The 20,241-nt window shown below is 40.1% G+C and overlaps 1 protein-coding gene across 3 annotated transcripts in view; it reads right to left on the bottom strand.

Moving 5' to 3' along the window:
• LOC100746830 overlaps window positions 1-20,241 on the bottom strand; it is a 171,080-nt gene that overhangs the window by 10,373 nt on the left and 140,466 nt on the right. For all 3 annotated transcript variants that reach the window (XM_003492721.4, XM_012390637.3, XM_012390638.3), the window contains 5 exons: window positions 13,540-13,586; window positions 11,474-11,848; window positions 8,883-9,116; window positions 8,034-8,240; window positions 1,642-1,735 (listed from right to left, as the gene is read on the bottom strand). In XM_003492721.4, the coding sequence (XP_003492769.1) occupies window positions 1,642-1,735; window positions 8,034-8,240; window positions 8,883-9,116; window positions 11,474-11,848; window positions 13,540-13,586 (957 nt within the window). The remainder of the gene's footprint in view (window positions 1-1,641; window positions 1,736-8,033; window positions 8,241-8,882; window positions 9,117-11,473; window positions 11,849-13,539; window positions 13,587-20,241) is intronic.

Here is a 20,241-nt window from a genome sequence, read left to right as displayed (position 1 = left end):
ATCCAACAATTCGTTCTGCTAGTTTCTATAGTACCAGTTGTGAAAAATTTGTTCCACAAATGGCATTGACTCGGTACGGTCAAGAAAATCCATTCACGGTTCAATTCGACTTCATTCGAATTCATTCCCTTTGTTTCCGGGTAATCTCGTCGAAGCAACGCGAAATGGCAAGAGTACATCGTGGCGTGAAATGGGTTAACGTATTGTTCGCGTGCCAGGAAGTAATCGAATGAGTGAGACTCGGGGGTGTGGCGGTGGGTGAAAAAGAGTCGGTGGAAGCGGACGAAGAGAAAAGGGAAAATCCAAACGGAGAGGATTTCCCGCGGGCGAATTACATTGATTTCCACGTTATACAGATCGACTAATTGTCGGGAGGCAATTACACCGGGCAATAATGCAGACACTATTTCGTCTAATCGACCTATTGTGAGACTTTATTGGATTCTCCTTGGTCGACTCGAACGCGATTAGCAGCGAGGGTCTTCCCTTTTGCGACAACTTTTTCCTTTTAATAGCTTAACTGGACGAGAACACCTTGTAACTGCTTCCACTGAAATCTATTTATTCGGGAATGGCTTCTTACAGAAGGATAGTCCTCTGTTTTGATTCTGAAATTGAATACCACGAACGAAGCACGAAATAGACCTATCATATTATGAGACTTCGTGTCGCACGAATAGAGAGCAGAGCTTAGCTTCTTTGCGTTTTAATTTCTTTCGAGAAAGTGGATTGATCTTACGTCTATTTTTGTTATTAGCTATAACCGTATAACTTAGGGCTATCTAGAACTGTTATAGTCAAAAATTGTGGCTTTTACACATAGAATTACTTCTCATAAATTTCATATACGTTACATGAAGCGTCGTATAAGTAAAGATTCGATGTACCTTTCGCTTCATCTTCGTTGCTTTGGTGTAGAGATACTTGTATCATCCTGATTACAAAACTACAAATCTTCTACTACCACTAAATGATACAAGAAGTATTGACATATATTTCTATAGAAGAAAATGAAATTAATCGAATTTGTCAAGAAGATAATATCTTTCTACATAACTTTTGTTTACATAGCTAACGAACGACAATCCTCGATAAACGATACATGATAGACGATCGTGACAAGGGTTGGCAATCACTCATCTCACATTTCAATGGTCTCATTGACGACACAACTCCTTTACCCTTATTCCCTGTTGCTAGATACAAGACGCGCCTTAAACGATAATTAACCGGGGAAGTTCATCGAGAGTCGCAACAGGTTTCTTCTTCTTCGGGAGACCACGAGCACGTTTGTAATAAAGTCTCGAGACGCAACTTTGTTGCGAAACTTGCCCGATCATCGTCCCTTGTCGCCTCACGAGTAAACATTCAATCGATGAACCGGTTCGAATCACTTCCGCTTTGCTTTAACGCTGCTCGTGATCGTGCAAACAACTGAATTTCGCTACACTCGCGAATCTTCGTTGGAAGCTTGTAGAAAGGCTAACGACGATCGTCGATGCGGGTGTGCCTCTTCGATGAAGGGTTAACGAGGACCGAACTATTCACCCAAATACCAATTTCAAACTATTCTGCCGCGGAATTCCTTCGCCTAGGTGCTTTTCAGCTTCTTGCCCTCGAGACACCCAAAGCGTTACTTACCAAGCAGTTTCTGCACCCGCTCCCATCGGCTTGGATTCTCAGCTATCTTCACCAAAAGTTCCAACAAGTTCTCCACCAGCGCGTCTTCTCGAGCCTACCCAACAATGCAACGATAATTAAATTATCCCATTAACTCTAGAATATGAGAGAGAAAGTAATAGAACGAGCAGGCGTAGAGTAGCAGACATAAAGATGCATGCGCTCTTGTTCGTAAATGTTAGGGCAATCATGAACATTATATTAAATTATTAGTTTTGTCGTCTATATCTGTCGTGTCTTCTTTTTTACATGGTATAAATAGTTTTATGTCGTATAAATGGTCTTTTTGGGCTTTTCTATCTAATTCACCTTAAATTTTTTAACTAGAGTTTAGGATAGACAATTGTTGAAAGTGGAACATCACTAGTTTAATTTTTGCAAATAGTTTCAACAAATCTTTGTTATGTTTGTACATTCAAATTTGTTAACATTCAATAATTCTATTGAAATAATATCTAATACTAAATAGATCTCATATTGCATAAATCTTGAATGCATACATAAGGACTAATGTATATTACTCGTATAACTTTACACGAATAGATGAAAATCAATACGTAATTAGTTTACTACATTACATTACTGCAACCCCTGCAATTAGTTTCAGCAAATTTTTCCTATGTGTATATACCAGGTAAACCTTGCATAAGTACAAAATTGTGATTGTTTAATCGTTTTCTCGATCGTTTTCTTCCTCAATTTTTTCGTATGTCACCATTCGATGTTCTGATACTTGGGAATGAGAGTATGCGCGCTATCTTAGATAAAGAAATCATGATAAAATAACGAACAGGAAACATCTTAAACGTATTTTCTCCGTACACTTTTTCCTGCACGACTTTTAGATTTTAATTTACGCTACTCTTGCGTGACTGTATCTTTGCGTATTAACAGACATTGAGACCAGCAAACTCGTACAGACAAAATGGAACTTGTTGATGAAGTTGTTGAACGTTGGTAGTTTCTAAACCGTGACTCGACCAAGAGAGAATTTTTCTCGGCTCCCCGTGGAAACATGTTTTCCCCTCTCGCTTTTCCACTCGAACGTGTTTTGCAAAATATGCACGCACCGCTCGCCGCCGGAAATTCTCGTCGCTCAACGATCATTAACGACTCGACGAAGTCGTGAGCGCTCGTTGCGCGCCACGCTGCTCTCTTCATTCGGATCCACGGCTCTCCTGCCTTTTCTGGATCCTGTTCAATGTGAAATCACAAACCTGAATCGTGATTCACAGCACAAGTGTCATTTTGCCTCCTTTCATGTCGAAACGTTGTCTAACTCGCTGAACTTTTCGAAGAATTTCTTAATTTCAAAGTTGTTCTTCTTTCGAAATGCGCATTTTGACTGCTCGAATAGAGAAATGAGAAAACGAGAAAATTCATCTTTGTGTTTAAGTTAGACTCGTTTCATATTCTTCTCAATTTCTGGTACGATTGTATACTACGTCTCATAATTACGAAGCCGCTCTAAAATTGTCAAAACATACTTGCATATTGGATATCTTGTAGCTTCCACGTATATTTTTAGATTCATCCGAAACTTTATTGATATAAGCATGACAGTAGCTAATGAAAATTCAAAATATTTCATATTGCACATAATATATTCATGAAAAGTTTCTGTAAGTTTTCGAAGACTTTCATAAACTATTGTATCTATAGGAACAAAAAATGTTGGAATGCTTTCACAATCATGTCGTGCAATATATCCATGAAAAATTGGAGCGTGCCTTGGTTTGCTATATTTTTCAAATTAGTGGTTATATGGAAATCGACTAATTTTGCGCTTGTGGAAAAAATTCGAGTGTCGTGGACGGAGCAACGACACAAGGGACTCGACTTCCGTTCTGGCGTTCCTCGTAATTTCCGTCGGAGGATTCCACGGATTCGTTACGCGTCCTCTCGCTGCGCACTCTTGAAAATTCCGGGCAAAAAGAGAGTAACAAAAACGATCGGAAGCCGAAAGGGGGACGAACGAAATCGTGGACAAAGGAGAGTGTAGATCGATCCTCTGGGGAGATTGTCTCACGTGGTCGATAAACGTTTTCGACGGTGTCGCCAGAAGGGACGGCCACTGTCGTGCTCTTCCGGATGCCGTGCTTCGTAATTTCCGCTCGAAACTCCTCCCTGGTATTTCGTGTCGAATATCTCCGACCGGTGGCGATAATCGTAAATCACGGGAATTAAGATTAACAGCTCCGTTTCGTGATCGCCGCCTCTATTGGGTTGCCGCTACAACAAGTATTTTATTTGCGCAAGTGCATCACGTCTATAGGCTTTTACATATTACGGCCGTTACAAGTATACGAGGAATGAATTTACCCTTTCGTGACGAGACTTGGACAAGTTAATGAATATATAGCTAGATAGATACTATAAATTACACGGTTTAAATGTTATACGTAACGCTGTATTATGTAATTTCTATAAAAATCAGGAAATCGTGAAGATTATTCTCTAAATAGTTCATTCTGAATGTTTCTTCATTTTATTATATTATCGAAGGGCTTAAACATATCCGAATAATTGCTAGCTTTTTGATAGGATATGTTACGTCGCGTGGAACATCTGATATGTGGATGATGTGGTTACAGAATCGAAAATGGGAAGGAGTTAAATTAAACTTTTCTCATTTATTGGTAAAATTGACACTGTGGCACACGGGATTTCCTCGGAGTTAGTGAAAATTAATGTGATATTCTCTCCATTTCCATCGTTCGCAAGATCTCTGCCCCAGTTTTTTTTCTTTCAATAACAAACCAGTGAGCCCTTCGCTTCTACACAGATGTTCCTACTTCTCGTCCCTTTGTGAAATAGAAACTTATGCGAACTCGAGTCTCACAGGCTGTCTTTGGCAAAAATCATATGGATTTTCATTTGCACCGCTTTATCAGTATCCCTCAGAGGCAGATGTCGGTTTTATCTCTTCCATAGAATTCTCTGCATCCCTTCCTTCCCTTATCACGCTAAAACATATTTCTTTTCTCTCTTCATCGTACTTTGATTTTCATTGAATTCTTTAATAAAAGACGCCTAATAAAATCAGATACATTTTCCTTTCCTTGCTTTTTTCTAATAAAGCTCGACATATCTTTACCATTTTTAGCTGTTCTAAGTCCTGTTCCGTGAACGAAGATCCTCGAAGCTCCTCCTTCTGTCGTTGATTCCAACGGCGGTGACAGCCGAGAACGGCTGCTACTGCGACTGCTACTGCGATGGTTTGCGCGAAGCATATTGAATTATCCGTGAGAATGCCGCTCTTTGTACGACCCACGCACATCCACGATAAGTGCACCAGGTATCTGCAGCGATAATAGCGGGCAAGAGCGCGAGACATCCTTGCAACGACGGAAGAATGCGCGCAATCTGCAGAGGCGCGCCTTTCAGCACGAATTGCCTTCTACTTTCTTATTCGTTATCTCCCCTATGGAATGCTGGTAGTCCATGATTATGTTAGACAAGGATCCTGCTTTTATTTTTTAAACGTTATTGCGTTATTGCGTTCATATAATTTCGTTAGAGGAAAAAACGCGCTGACGAATGAAAGTAACGCAATACGTCAGATTATTCTATGTGAGAATACGATTTGTAGTAGACGCTCGATATTACTTAATTTCAATTTGGTAGTGAGCGTAAAATGTTTCTCAATGATTGAATTGTCTCTCCTTTCGTATCACCTCGATTTGACTTGCACATCGGAAAAAAATGTGTCTGTACTTAGTGGCCGCGCTTCAACTTTCACGGGATATCGTCTTATTCCCAACAATTATTGTATCGAAAGATTGTTTGATAAGGGATTTATAACTAAGACTCTTTAGAATCACCGAGCGCCCCTTTTGGACGCTCTTTTGTGAATCGTTGACTCTAGAAACAATATAAAAGTTAATTACGAAGTTAAGGAACGAGAGCAAATAGAATTTTCCGAAACACAGCTATTACAGGAGGGTTTCTCTTTGAAATAAAGAGAAAGCGAGAGATTTTTACGAGGATGTTCAAGTTCCACCAAAGAGGCACGACAAAAGCTCGGCTCTCGTTCGTGGATCCAATTGTCGCAGTAATCGCAGCACGGTGGCGAAGGAGTCGCTTTAAGAATATTGAATTAGTCGGGAGGATGTATTCTTTGTGCCAGAGTCGGACAGATGACAACGATGAAACGGAGACTCTGCCGATTCTCTAACTCGGCGCGCCGTCTCAAAGAAACTTAATTTCTTCCTGACTATTTTAGAGCTTTTGTGCATGAGAAATACCATCCTTGTCGCTGTTCTTCCGTTACAAGTGGAACATGCCAATCGTGTAAGAAGAGAACCGGTGAATTCTTTGTGGCCGTGTCATTCACTTATCTTGGCACGATAATGGAGAGGACGAGCAAGTACTACAAATGACGCCAATTTCATTATCGAATAATTCTTTCGGTTAATACCATTTTCGCTACTACCGACGCATGTATCGTATCTCTTTAATTACTCGGATTGAAATAATATTATTGGCGAAATTTGACAAACCACCGATTACAAATTATAAGAATGACAATTACAATTATTTATTCTACCTCCTTATGATAAATAAATTTACGTAATAAGATTTCCTTTTTGAGATGCACTTAAATAATGCGAAATTGATGACTTTATAAAAAGTGGAGTTAATCAGTTGGCCTTTTTAATATGTTAAATCAATTGAAAGAATTGTATTGCTAGTTTATCTGCGAAAAAGATAGCAGCTTCCACAGGAAAACAATTATTATTCCCGACGAGGTTTCCGCAGAATGGCGCATTGCAAGCAGAGAAAGGACACGTCCTCGAGGTCGTGATTCCGTTCCATTTTCGAAAGCAGCGGAGGATCGTTGTCTTTTGTGCGTGCGACAAGAACAAATAGTCTCGGCGTGTATCTCGCGCCACGGGAAAGAAAACAGGGTATTGTATCTGCGCGATAAAAGAAAACTTGCCGATGGTTAACCGGCTTGAAAGCGGGACTGGCATTTATCATTGTGCCGCGTTTTATTTCCTCCACCCCTGATCGTTTCGCGACAACTTTCTCATTTGTATCTGACATGATTCGCGGCACGTTTCTTTCTACGAATAAATGCACCTATGTGCACGTTTTCCAAAAAGAAAGAAAAAAAGACAGAGAAAGAACAAAAGAGGAGAGAGAAGAGAACTGCGAGATTGCTCATTTGAGAAACTATCTTAAGTCCAAAACTAATTTTCCCTGCGATCATTTGGAGAACAAATTAGAAACGACGTATATACTTTCGTAATTTAAAATTTAATCTCTGCTCAGTGGAAGAAGATTTCCCTAGTCCGAGACTTCACCGTACAGAAAGGCGAATCATTTTTCAAAAGACTCGACGACGTAATTGTAAACTGTTCGATTCGCCGGGACGTCAGGTAATTTAAAGTTTGAAATGCAATTTTTGCGGCGGATCGCCAGGTTTGCTCGAACAGGTTCATCTAAAACCTAAAGTAAGATGAAAATGACGAGTTGCAGCGACGTTCGTTATGAAGAAGACAGCTGTTTCGTTCTGAGGACAGTTAGCGATGCAAGAGGGGATGGATGGTGGTCGAGGGTGGGTTGTCTATTTGAATGATCGCGATGGGATCAAAGTCCGGCCGCAGGTAGCCGAAAAGACGCTTTGAGTACGAACAAAGCCACTCGCCGTTATTGGCCCGGGAACATGGTGCCTAACGGCTCGCAGGCCGGATTATTTATCGATTGCGGATACGCGCGCCCTTTGAGATCGACGACGCCGAACGGCTACCGATGAATATTTCCTCTCCATTTTCCTCGCACTTCGTTCCACGCTTGTTTATTCGGTTTCAACGCTTCCGCCCTGTACGCTCGAATTCCCCGTCCCGTTCGAGCTTAAAATCTGTTCACGTTACACGTGCTATCCCGTGGAATGGTATAAATCAATTTCCATCACTTCTATTATGGAATTGTGTTAGGGACTTCCATTGCTTTCCATTCGATTATTTTTTTCTTTTTGAAGCGATAAGTGGATTTAGTTTGCATAAACCATAAAGTATTAGAATATGAAAGCGCATAGTATGTTAAGGAGAGGTATGCCGTAAGGGTTACACGCGTGCAGCAACAATGAGATTGCGACAGTTGAAGATCGTTTAAAATTTAGAGGTATAACTCTTCAATGTAGTGGAATATATCGTAATAGATAAATTTTCAATAAGTTTAATCTTATTCTCAACAGTAAAGTATGGAGGATAATCTTTTATTAAACAAAGATTCGTTGAAAAAGATAAAGTAGAGAGAGAATCGCTAGATACCAAAGAATCAACGCGTTCTGGCTATCAATTATTAAGCGATTAATTATTAACACAGAAACTTCCGACTAAACTCACCCCCAGTTCCCGAAGTTTCTGGCGTTGCTCCTCTTCGTTCGCGTATTCCGTCAACAAATAGGATTTTAGGTCCTTCAAAACTGTTTCTTGCCTCTTGTCCAACTTCTTTGGGCTGTTCGCTTTGGATCCCGAGTATTGATTGTGTTCCACGATTTCACTTTTTCCATTCGATCTCTCCGAATATCTTAGATCCTCCCACTCCACCGGCTGCAAGTAAAAAAAAAAGTGGTAGACTTCGTAGAAATCTTTCAATACCAAATGCATTAACTGTCGTCAAAATATAACAGGGAAATTCCAATTTCTTTGGCAAAAGAGCTTTGAAATCTGACGTCACTTTTCCGATTCAAAGCTACTTCAAAGGACGCTTTCGAAGGAGGGTCCATTAATATCTCCGGCTTCGATCTCGTTCTAAATCCTTCTTCACGTTTAATTTCTTAAAAACCCGTCTCACTAAAAGCAGGAAGGAAACTTTTCGCCTGAAACTTGGCGACAAAGCGAAGTGCAATATTCGGCATCCTTGTTATTGATAAAACTTCACTGGTCTACGAAATAAAGGCTGTAGTTACACTTTACTCGTTTGTTGACGAACTAACGTTCTGATCAATAGTCAAAAATATAAAGACAATGAAAAGATACAGGTAAGAAGAAGATGTAAGCTTTATAAATTTGTTGCATTGTCATTGAATGAAAGGGGTTCAATCGATCTCAGTGTTAAAATACAACATATAAAAACTTAATTTTGACATGTTAACTTTTGTACAATTCTTTCGTTCAATTATTCGTTTCTAACGTTTAATCGCAACCTAAAAAGAACGTGTCTACGTTATACAAAGTGACAATTTGGCTCACCTCGTTAGATTCGACGTTTCTTCGTTGAATCGTGTCTGTTTCCTCGCTCAAACGATTCACTGGATCATCTGGTGGCACTAGACTCTTCGGCACCTGCGTCTCGTTACTCCCGATCAGGATTTCTTTCTGCGTGCTGAGTTCCTTTTTTACGGTCGGAACACGCTTTGTTTTCATGCGGTTACCCTCGCTGTGGTTAGAGTTGCGTTCCTTCTTGTACTTTAGCAGCTCGGCCACCTGAAATCACACAAAATGCATATTCTCCTGTGGTATTTTTGGGAATATTAGAATAATGGAAAGAAATAGAGAATAATCATAGACATCGTTCCTTGGTAATGTCGGGAAACGAGATAATTCCTAGAATGCGAATTTCTATGAATTTATGGGAATTTTGAAAATTGCAATTCCTCCCAGTGACACAGGAGATTCTTGTAAAGAATGGATCGCGTCACCGCTATCGTAATAAATAGAAGCAAAGAGTATTCTGTCTTCAGGTAGAAAATAGAACTTACAGGAAAGTGAGATGTACGACACTATTACCTGCCAACGTTGCCATCGTCGTACCGAAAAAGAACGTACGAGTAGAATTTAAGAAACTATTCGACGCGTAACTACCGACTGACACTAGGTAGATGACTGCAGATATTCTAAAATTTTCTTCGAACGCACGAAAAAGTATTTAGAAAATGTATCGATATCCATTTCAACGTATATAAATTATTTAAAAAAGAACTATAACGAGAGAAGGTTGTAGCAGCTCCATTTCAACAATCTCTGAATTCTGTAACTAATAAGAATTCTTATAAATATAAACAAGTAAACCAATTCATCGTTAAAAATATGCATGAAATCGTGTATATATTCATATTTGAAGAAGTTATGTGATATTAATGTCCTACCTAAAGAAAATGGCATTTTGCATGTACCAAGCTAATACAATTCGATCGAGACCAAGTTTGTCGAAGGTACATTTTGAGAGTCTAGTCGAAAGTTTCGTGAATACCCGGCATTCGCGAATTGTGCAACTGCCTGATTGGATGATTCGATTACCAATATGGAATAATATTATTAATACAGGTTTTCCCCGAGTAAAATGACATCGATTACGAACGTTTAATCGATCGACTTTATTCGATAACCCAACTGAAACTCTAATTTCGTTTCGTTTCGTTTCGACGAGTTTCGAGAGAAATAGAGACGAAAATAGGGAAATAGCGTAAATACGATAAAAGCGTGGCTGTTGTTGTCGTCGAAAGAAATTGCGCGAAACCTGGTCGGGGAAAGCCGAAGACAGATACCATGACCCTTTTAAAATTTCAAGTGTCCTCTTAAGACGTTACAAATGGCTTTCCAATCGCGAAACAGCTCGGACCTTTGTCGATGCAAAGTACTTTCCGATAGTCGGACGAAACCGGTCCGCCCATACGTCTCCCGATAAACATTAGACGACAGCACGATCGCCGTTGCGCTAGAATCGCGTTCAAATCGAGTCTTTTTTCAACTTATATCGCCTTCTTTTTGTCGCTTCTTGTCCGTTTCTTTTCGTTCTATCTCAAGCCGCGTATAAATCGAGTTGTTTTCCGTTTCCTCGATAAATCGAAGCTAAGATCTTGTTAAATCGAACTGTCATTAGAACACAGCGGAACTTCATTTATTGAAAGGAAATCGTAGTTTGTTTTCGATACATTGGATTTCTGTTGAATTTCACATTGAAATGTTCAGGACGCATTGTTGGGAAAGAATCGCGCTTCCGTATGCTCCAAAGTTTGTCGCATTACGCAAACTGCACGACTTCTCCGTTTCATTTTCACCGAGCATACCGTGACTGTGGAATTGCAGAGTGGAAATTCATCGACCAGGGAGTCGAATGTGTCGAGTAACCGCAGCCAGCAGGATCAAGCACGAACATGGAATCGACGTTATCCTGGCGAATAGCCAGCTTAATCGTAAATAGAGCACGGAAACGAAGTAAGAAATGGGCCGGAGGTAGGTCAGGGTTGGGCCGTCGTCGGGTCAGGGTTTGCCGGGGCAAACCGTTCCAACGAAACAGTGGTCAAGGCTTGACTACAATGTTTCTGCTGGAACCAGGTCATCGGTACAGCGCGCATGAAACGTCGGCGTCGCGTGGCCGCTCGATCAATTGAAATTCCCCGCTCGGTTACTCTCCGACAGAACGAAAGCTTTCCGATCGCGCCACGCCAGATGGTCCAATCTGCCAGAGCTTGGTGAAATTTCAATATACCCACCGGGATATATACCAATCCACGCGACTTGTATACGAGTGTCAAATTTACTCTGGAAACTCGCGGCTTAATCTGTCGTTTACGTCTGTTCGATTTTATATACCGTATTCTGGAAGCAAAGTCTTGTTAAAAATACATCGCTGTTCGAAACGAATGCTCTTTTCCCTGTAACTGTCTATCCTCGAAAGAAAAACGTTCACTTGAAAATGCTTCGTTTTTTCTTTTTGAAAAAAACAGCACGATTTTGTTTAGCGAAACAAGCGGACACTTTAGGAGACACGGTTTCTCACAAATGAACATAAAAGAAGAGGCGAAAGGAAAGAAAAATAAGGGAGAGGAAAATACACATACCTCTTGGTCATACTTGTCGATAATTTCGTCGGTGATTGCCTCGTTCGATGCGACATCCTCGTCGGAACTGTTGACGGTGATCACCTCCCGCGAGTCAAAGTTCTTGGAACCAGAGGACGTCCCGTCGACCAGCCCAGTAGACGCTGCCGTGGACACGTTCGAATTCCTAGTGTCGTCCCTCGACATCGCCTCGTGCGACTCGGCTACAGCCTTGAGTTCGTCCTCGTACTCGTCCTCGCCCTCGTAATCCTCCTCCACCTGCTCGGTCTCGGTGCGTTCCACCCGCTCACGCTCGCCTCGCGAGTCAGGGCCAATTGCATCCTCCAGGGTGACGCTCGACACGCTCGCATTTCTTCTTTCAGGGCTGCTTGCAGCCTGAAATGGAGAAACAGGTGGCGTGTTCTGGATTTTTTTAGCATTTCTTGATAAGTAGCTCGAAGTTAACTGACTTTATCGCGAAACGTTGCTAGTAGTTGAAATATTTCTACGTAAATTTTAAGTTAGATAAGTTTAGGTAAGCTTTGGCAAGTTCTTAAGTTTTAGAATTTAGAAGAAAAGCGTGTCAAATAAAATTTAATGGATACAATTTTTGGGGAAAAGATAACTTTCGAGGAAATATATTTATATAAATATCTTTTTATCGGCGATTGTTTTCCCTGTTGGTGGTGAGAATTGCTTTTGAAATTGATGGTATATATTTCCTGGAATATTTCGAAAACTATTACAGATAAAGGAATTGCGTCAACAACGGACGAGTTTTGTGTTTTTGAGCGAACAATATTGCGTAAATAATCAATTTGCATATCGGTTCGCTGTTATTGTTACATGTGTGCACCTGATTCTTCGTACGAGATTGACGTCGTACAATACAGCTAAATGAAGTCTACTCTGATACGTTAGTCATATAACCAGTGTCTCATACACCTATAATAACTTTACGCGTACTAAAATGAAATTGCGCGGCACGTTGTATAAAATTGTTACGTTATAACAAAGGATGATAGGTAACTCTGAATTTTCTATACACAGCGTATACGAAACATGCCCTATAGAAATTGCGAGTTATTCCAAAATGGAAATAATAATTTTTGTATTTAATTTTATTTCGCTCGTTTAATTGCTCCGTCTTAGCCAGCTACAAATTATTCCATTTTTTCCCGTCCCGCAATGAATGCGCGCAATTTATTTACGCGAAGTGACCATCGCAAATCGTAAATTTCATACGTTGCGCGACCGCTTTTATCAGGATCTTGACAATCGGCTGCTATTGAAACGTAATTTCAGTTCATATTCTTTTTTTTGTTCCCGTTATTTTGCAGATGGACGCAATACATTTGTTTAATGGTAATGGATGTCTATTTATTTATTTGTTCCTGGTTTATCGATAAGCCAGAGTCGATCGTACAACTACGTAAAAATTAATGGGAAATCGAGGTGTGAAACGATGCGTTCGATCGTTTTTGTTGCCGGAGAAAAGAAAAACACGAATTTTGAATGAACGGCAAGAATGGCCGTTTCTTTTTGAACGTTTACAACCTTCGATGTGGTTTTATATACTTGCAACATTTTAGACGCGCCCCGTGCTTTACGAACCTTGTCACCTTACGGTGAAATAGTTATCGATTTCTGGTGTACTTTACGAGTTTCTTCTTGCACCGCTTACGTGAACGGAGAACATAAAGTAAAATAGAAAAAGCTCGTTCCCGTCTACCATCGAGGTTAAAATTTACAACCTTCTCCATCGAAAGCTAGACAACTTAACGAGCACGGCATAAAACCGGAATATATCTTTTTCTATCGTAATTAGATGGCTTGACGAAACGACTATATTTCTTATCGCGAAAGCGCTCAAATTTAACTTGGTGTACTTTATGGGATTATACCCAAAAAAGGATGCAGGTTGGAGCGATAAGAAACGATTTACGATACATTCCGTGCACGTTCTGGGATACGTTGGCTCTCGGAGTTTCGTCGGTTAGAATCTATCTAGTCGAGACACAAACACGAAATCATGCCCGTTCATCCAGATGGGGAAACAACGACAATGAGATTTTTTTCGCTCTTACTTCCGCGGTTTGCAACGATGTCTTCTTCTGTGCATTGTTCCCGGTATCTGTAACAAAAAGCAAAACACGATTGGTTAGTGTCGTGATTCGATGTTAACCACGAAATATTAAAGAATTTAAATTTTAAATGTGTTTCAAAATATATAGGTAATAAGATTCTTGGACAATTGCAACCAGGATCCTAACGTGGATGTTAAACATTAAAGCCAAAAGCAAGAGGCAGAAGTGGAAAGAGAAAAATACAAAGAGGTGCGGAAAAAACTGTGAAAGAATTGGAATAAAACGAAGGAAGGCTGGGCAGAGGTGGTAGTAGTGGTTGGAGAAACGTGACACACAGTGTGAACGAAAAGAGTTCGTGAATGCGACAAGGGAGAATCGTATAGAGAAAAATAGCGAAGGCTCGAGTTTTGGAGGAAAAATTTGCCTTCAAAAGCAGGAAAAAAAATTCCTTTTTTTTTTTCAAGCTCGTGAAAGTAACTATTTTTCCCGAATATGGAAGCAACCCATTCTCTAGATTCATCTGCCGACATAATTGAGTCTGGGAATATTAGAGGGGTTCGTTTTCGTTTCTCGTGACGAATCCATACGATTTTTCTCCCGGAGGATTTTCAGCCTGGTCGCTTTCAACTAAATTCGAAACTTTAATTATCTGTTTGCATTTAGTTTCAACAATCCGGTTTCCTTTTCAAAATTTTCGACACCATACCGCTTTCATTCCATCCCTTGCTCTCTGTTTCTGTTCAGTCGTTACGGAGACATTGTGAACTTTGCATGGTCAAGGATTGAATTTCGAGAACGGACGGACTTGACCAAACACCGGCAGTCACTTGCAGCCATTTAAATAGTCCGATTGCTAAGTACACGGTTAACTATGTGTTTGTTTAACGTAATTACGCCTCGAGACCAGGTTTACCGAGCCACGTCCGAGAAGATCCAGTCGCGAGAAATTCGTAAACCGACGACCGCGCCTACATTCTCATTCGATCGTCATCTCCGCGGACTCGTTTCAATCGTGAACCTTGACTGAATAACAGAAAATTTCGATGAGATTGATCTACGGATAACTTGGTCTTCAGGAGTGAAACGCTAGATAACTGGTTAACGTAAAGAAGTTTCTGAATGAGGAACAGGCATTAGGAGGAAATTTACGGTTTTTCGAACGAATTTTCTGCGAATGTCATCCACGTTTCTCCTTTGGATCACAGTTGAAAAATACGAAGTGACTGTGGATTCCCAACGTATCATATATCTTTTGGAATATTCATCGAAATATGCAGTTGTGGAATTTTTAAGCTCGTCACGCGACTACCGGAATGTTGAATTGAAGTTCTCACGCGACCCACCGATGCACGATCAATGGATTTCCGTACGGTCTTAATTTCTATAAGCCAGGTTCGCCATCTGTTTAAAATTGATTCTAGATGAATCTTTCAGAATAATATCGACACGAGGTACAGCATAAATTTATCATTCGGTACACTTCTTGTCTCGTATTTGGGCATTCTAGAACCCCATTTTGGTTAATTTAATTATTCGAGAACCACAACCCATTTCGGTTACGTTATAGCCACGAGATAATAGGTTATGACTGAAAATCAATTCAAACAACGTACGAGATAACGTTGGAAGATAAAATTCAAATGTTCCTTCGTCAACTCTAGTACGCTGTCTTCTTTTAGCTCTTCTTGAGTAGTTAGTGCAGTCAAATAGGTGAATTTTCAGTTTCTTTTGAAAAGACTTTGGTAAAGCGACGCGCTCTCTTTTATCTTCTTTTTTTTTTTTGTAATAAATATTCACTCAATTTTTCAACGGAGGCCATCGATGGATATGTCTAGCATTTGATGAAAGGCTCATAACAAATCGATCCCTGTCCATTTTCGACCCCCCCCCCTTTTTTTTAGGTAAGCGAAAGAATACCATCTTTAATTTCTTTTAGTTGAATACGTTTGAATAGTTTTGTCGAAATATTCGTCATTCACAATTGAAATTGAACGGTGTCGTTCGATCATTTTACAAACAAATCAATCGTAGGTGTATCCTCTAAAAGGAATCACAGAGTACATGGAAGTCCCTAACCTGTTTGGTCCATGACTGCGAGTGTTGTGTACAAGTGGGAAGATTTTACCCCCAAGAGCCCTGTGACAAGCACAGTCATTGATTGAGCGACGGAGCTTGTAGTTAGAGCATAATGGAGGCAAGCAAGGTGACAAAGGCGCCGGAGAGAATCCGGCAAGGGCTGTAATTGTCCTGCCCTGGTTTTAATCACGATCTCCCAATGGGGAACAACATCGATTAAATGTTTTAATCACACGCTAACGAGCAAGTGAAACGAGATAACGGATGGTTCCGTGTTGCGTCGTGTAATAATTTACCGCGAATCGATGTTTGCGTACTGAAAAATTTCTATGCATCGGTAACTGTAACCGAGGATGGAATTAATCACTTTTCTATTGCCAATAACATATGGGCGGGTAGCCCTTTTGCGGTGAATGAAAAACTCTAGTTTAAACAATTTTTACTATGTGGCGATGCAATTTTCTCTTTTTTTTTTTTTTTTTTTTTTTTTTTTGGAACAGAAAACAACACCCTATCCTAGTGAAATGTGTAACTTTTCGCTATTTTGTGGATTTTAGTGGAATATTTCGAGAGAATATAAATATCGTTTTGTTTGTGAGAAATCGTGAGAAACGAAATGGAAGGAACTCAGGAGGAAAATTCGAACATTAAAAAATTTATACGTATAGTAAAATTGGCAAATTTCCATAGAGATTCGAATTGCAGATCTTTGATTTCGAAAACTGAGACTGTTTTTATTACGTGCGGTTTACATTCATATATGATGTTGCAACGTGATCATTGATAGTGTAATATAAAACTTAACTGATATACAACTTATAATACATGCAGCTTTGCGGATGATTTTTGTATGGTATTACTTTGGTAGAGATACAACGCCGATAATACAGTTAACGAAACAATGAATTAGTTTCGTCGGCGTATAATTTTGCGATTAAACTGTTAATCTTGTTAATCGACATGTATACAAGCAAATGGGTATCGACCGCAATAAATCCTCTCTTTTTAACGCGTAAAACCGTACGCAAATAATGCATGTTTACTCGAAGCCAAAATACGATCTGCAGTGCTGAAAAAGGCGAATAATTTAACGTCCTATGATACTTGTCCTACCTAAACATCCTCTACTTGTTGACTCGAGGTCCATTATCATTAAAACAACTCCGAAATCCCAACACTAATTATTCAATAGATTCGATTTTCCTACAGTTTACCACAATCTGTACGGATAAAAGACATTCCAAAAGAAAATAAAAAAAAAGGAAGAAGATACACAAAGAACTTTATAAAGGCGAAAAAGAACTAAGGAGAAAGGCAGGATTTAACAAGTTAATCAGTTAAATAATTGATCAAACAAATAACAACCAACTTAAGACCATTTGTTAGGATACAGCGTTGTGGGAAATGGAAATGGAAATGGAAATGGGAACAGCAGAAATCGCAAAATCAGAAGTTAGACGAGTAGAAAGCCCGCGTTGATTATTACGATCGGTTGAACGCAGCGATTCGGTGGATTTGCAGTCGCAGCTGATTCCGAGTGGGCGGCGATTTTTCAAACGCTGGCTGACATTACGCGTCGGCCGACGACGTAATATCGTATCGCAGACCCCACGGGGAACGTCGATATTTCTATCGTCGGTTATTTCCCCGGCCCGTTTATGAGTTCCGACCGAGGATAAAAAGGAGGCTTCCCTCTTTATTGCCGTGTTTTTCGCGGTGTCGCCGCCGCGCCGTGTACGGTGTCCACCCCCCGTTTCGGACAAAAAAGCTTTCATAAAGGTTCGTTCGACGCGTTTATAACGATACTACCAACGAGAACGAAACCGTCGTTGGACGAATTGCCGAAACGTGCTGACGATATAATTTTTAAAGGTAATAAAATGGATCTGGTCGAAGAATGTTTCTACCATTTTTCTGCCTGTAATAACAAAACAACGCTTGATTATGGACGGCACAAGGACACAAAAGAAGCGGAAGGAAAAATCGCTTTCGCAGTTACGTCGCGTTTGAATTTCAAGTTGACAGGAAATTAGATATATCTATGGTTCCTCTTTTCTGTGTAGCGCGCACAGGTTATCGGTATTTTCGTCTTTGAAAGAAAACCAGGAATTTGATTTCTTTTAGACGGATCGACTCTTGTGAATGAGCCCTTTCCGTGCGATGAAAAAAGCCGGGAGAATAACCAGAGCGAGGGAGGATGTCGATTGCTCGTGCCAGCGGCTCGATCAGGTATTAATATCGACGCGATCCGCTCGATTGCACTTGAGTGGCTTGCTAATTGTAAGTCCGTCCTGAATTCCTACCATTGCCAAAGAATCGGTGATTTATTATGCTGGACCCGGAAGATTTCGTTGTGGATTCAGCAGGTTCATTGAAACGTAAACAAAACAAATAAAAATCTGAACGTTAACCTCTGTTTTTGACGTGTTTATCTTACGCTAATGGAAATATCGTAACTGTTGTATTCGTAGCTCGGCAAACAGATATTCTTTCGATTCTATGGCATGGCATATGTTTCCTATATCTTTTCATCAAGTCGAAAGTCAACGTCATGTTACAACACTATTCTTCTATCTTTCTTTCTTTCTTTCTTTCCACGTTCCGTGACATTTAAAAGAAATGGGGTAAAAAGAATTTACGACGTCAATGAAGCGAACGTTCTCGCTCACCGTTCTCGATGGCGTAAATAATCATTTTCATCCTAAGCCATACTGTGTAACGAAGCCACGACAGGAAATGTAAAAGACTTATCGGGTCGAATATTGGCCGGTGCGCATCGTGGTCCCGGTTTTCCGATACTTCATTCTCTAATCCCTGGTACAGCCTTCTTTCTCTCTCTCTCTCTTTCTCTCTTCCAGCCACCCTCTTTCTCTTTCCCTCGTTCCGTTACTTTTTACCGTTTTCAAGCTACCAGTTGGCCACGGAACGCGCAATCTGCTGCTAGTCTAGCAGCCTAGCTGCATCCGTTGAAAGGAAATCCACGTGGCTGGTGATCGATGAATACACGCGCTCGCCCCGAGAGAAGCTCGGATTAAACGAACTTGGAAACGCGATGCGATGTTTACGCGCGACTTTCGAATCAGCGGCTTTTGCGATTCACTTCGGAATTGGTTGTTTGCTCTTTCGATCTTCGATTAACGTGTCTTTAGACTTTAGACTGATGTACTGTCCGTACAGACAAAGTCGAATCGAATGTTGGTACAGGTATTTGTAATTGGATTATTCGTAAGAGATTTTGGCAATATTGAGGATGTCTACGTAAATTAATATTTTTATGAATGCAATAAAGAAATGTGATTTATATAAAGATTCGTTTCTTCTTCCAAGTATCGTAATATCTTACTTTCGATTTTTGCATACTTTGTATCAGGCGTAGAAATTAATACTATGTTCTCTATACGTAGATTTGAGCTTAATACGTAGATTTGATTTATCTGCATCGATTTTATATCAGTCATAATTTATTCGAACAATAGGAAATTATTTTCAGCAGTTTCTCGGTTAGAAGGACCAAAATGATCGTATTTATAATTCTGCAATGGGAATGCACCGACGAATTACCGAATTGATTGACTTGATTGGTTGACAGTGATTTTCATACAAATGCATAGACTTTGGCAATGTAGTTAAATTTCACTGTTTTGATTTGATCGTTTGCCATAATCAACAGATTATTGGCATACATGAGAATTCGAATGAATGGTGTGCGATAGAGGACCGAGAATGTGCATACTACGTTTAAAGTATCAATAGCGACTGAAGAGAGATTCCTAGAATGAACTGCGGATCGACATACATGGAACTATGTACGCAGAGATTCGCCATGTGTTGACTGCAGTATAATTGAGAAGCTGGGAAGCCTTAAAAGGCTTGCGCGAGAACTTAGACGGAGAATTTAGGGAATAGGGAATTATTCTCAGGATTAATATTACTATTATTTTATTTCTATTTTGTTCTTAAACATATAGTTTCGTTCAGTTCCGTTTTATGCATAATGTATAAAAACCTACTTACGATGTAAAATTCTTACATTATGTGTAAACAACATACCAAGATTGGTTGGTATTTCGATATTTGAAATACGAAATTCCTAAGAGAACATCGATATCCTGTGTCTGAAACGGCGATCCCATGTTTCATTAGCGTAGCTCCTATGTATCAACATGCAGAATGCATTTACTCTGCATCTGCTAACAATATGCTATTAATGCTGTTGAATCCCTGATTTCTGATTGTCGTGTATTCTTTCCCGACATCATCGTATCGCGAATTAACGTCGCTCGGGCAAATTTTCCAGTTGCAATTGCGAGACCCTCGGTTAAAATTTAAGCGACTGGACGAGGAAACCTGTTATCCTCTCACGGTGGAGATCGAAGCACGACCACGAAATGGACCAAGCTGCTTGTAACCCATATCGATTCGAGACGTGTGTCAACATCGATTGAATCTATAATCCTTCACAGAGGGATTAATACGAGGGTCCTTGAAGTGATGTCAAGGGTGTAGGATTGCGTGTCCGGTTATCGATCGGTCTAATCAGACCGTGTCAGACAAATCATCTTGACATTTGATCCTTCGTGCGGATGTACATGACAAATCGTGAAATTCCGATAACGGAATTTCGAG

The sequence above is a fragment of the Bombus impatiens genome, unplaced genomic scaffold, assembly GCF_000188095.3.
Source record: "Bombus impatiens unplaced genomic scaffold, BIMP_2.2 scf_0830, whole genome shotgun sequence".
Lineage (NCBI taxonomy): Eukaryota > Metazoa > Arthropoda > Insecta > Hymenoptera > Apidae > Bombus > Bombus impatiens.
The sequence above is the reverse complement of the archived record's forward strand: the minus strand, read 5'-3'. Positions and strand labels throughout refer to the sequence as shown.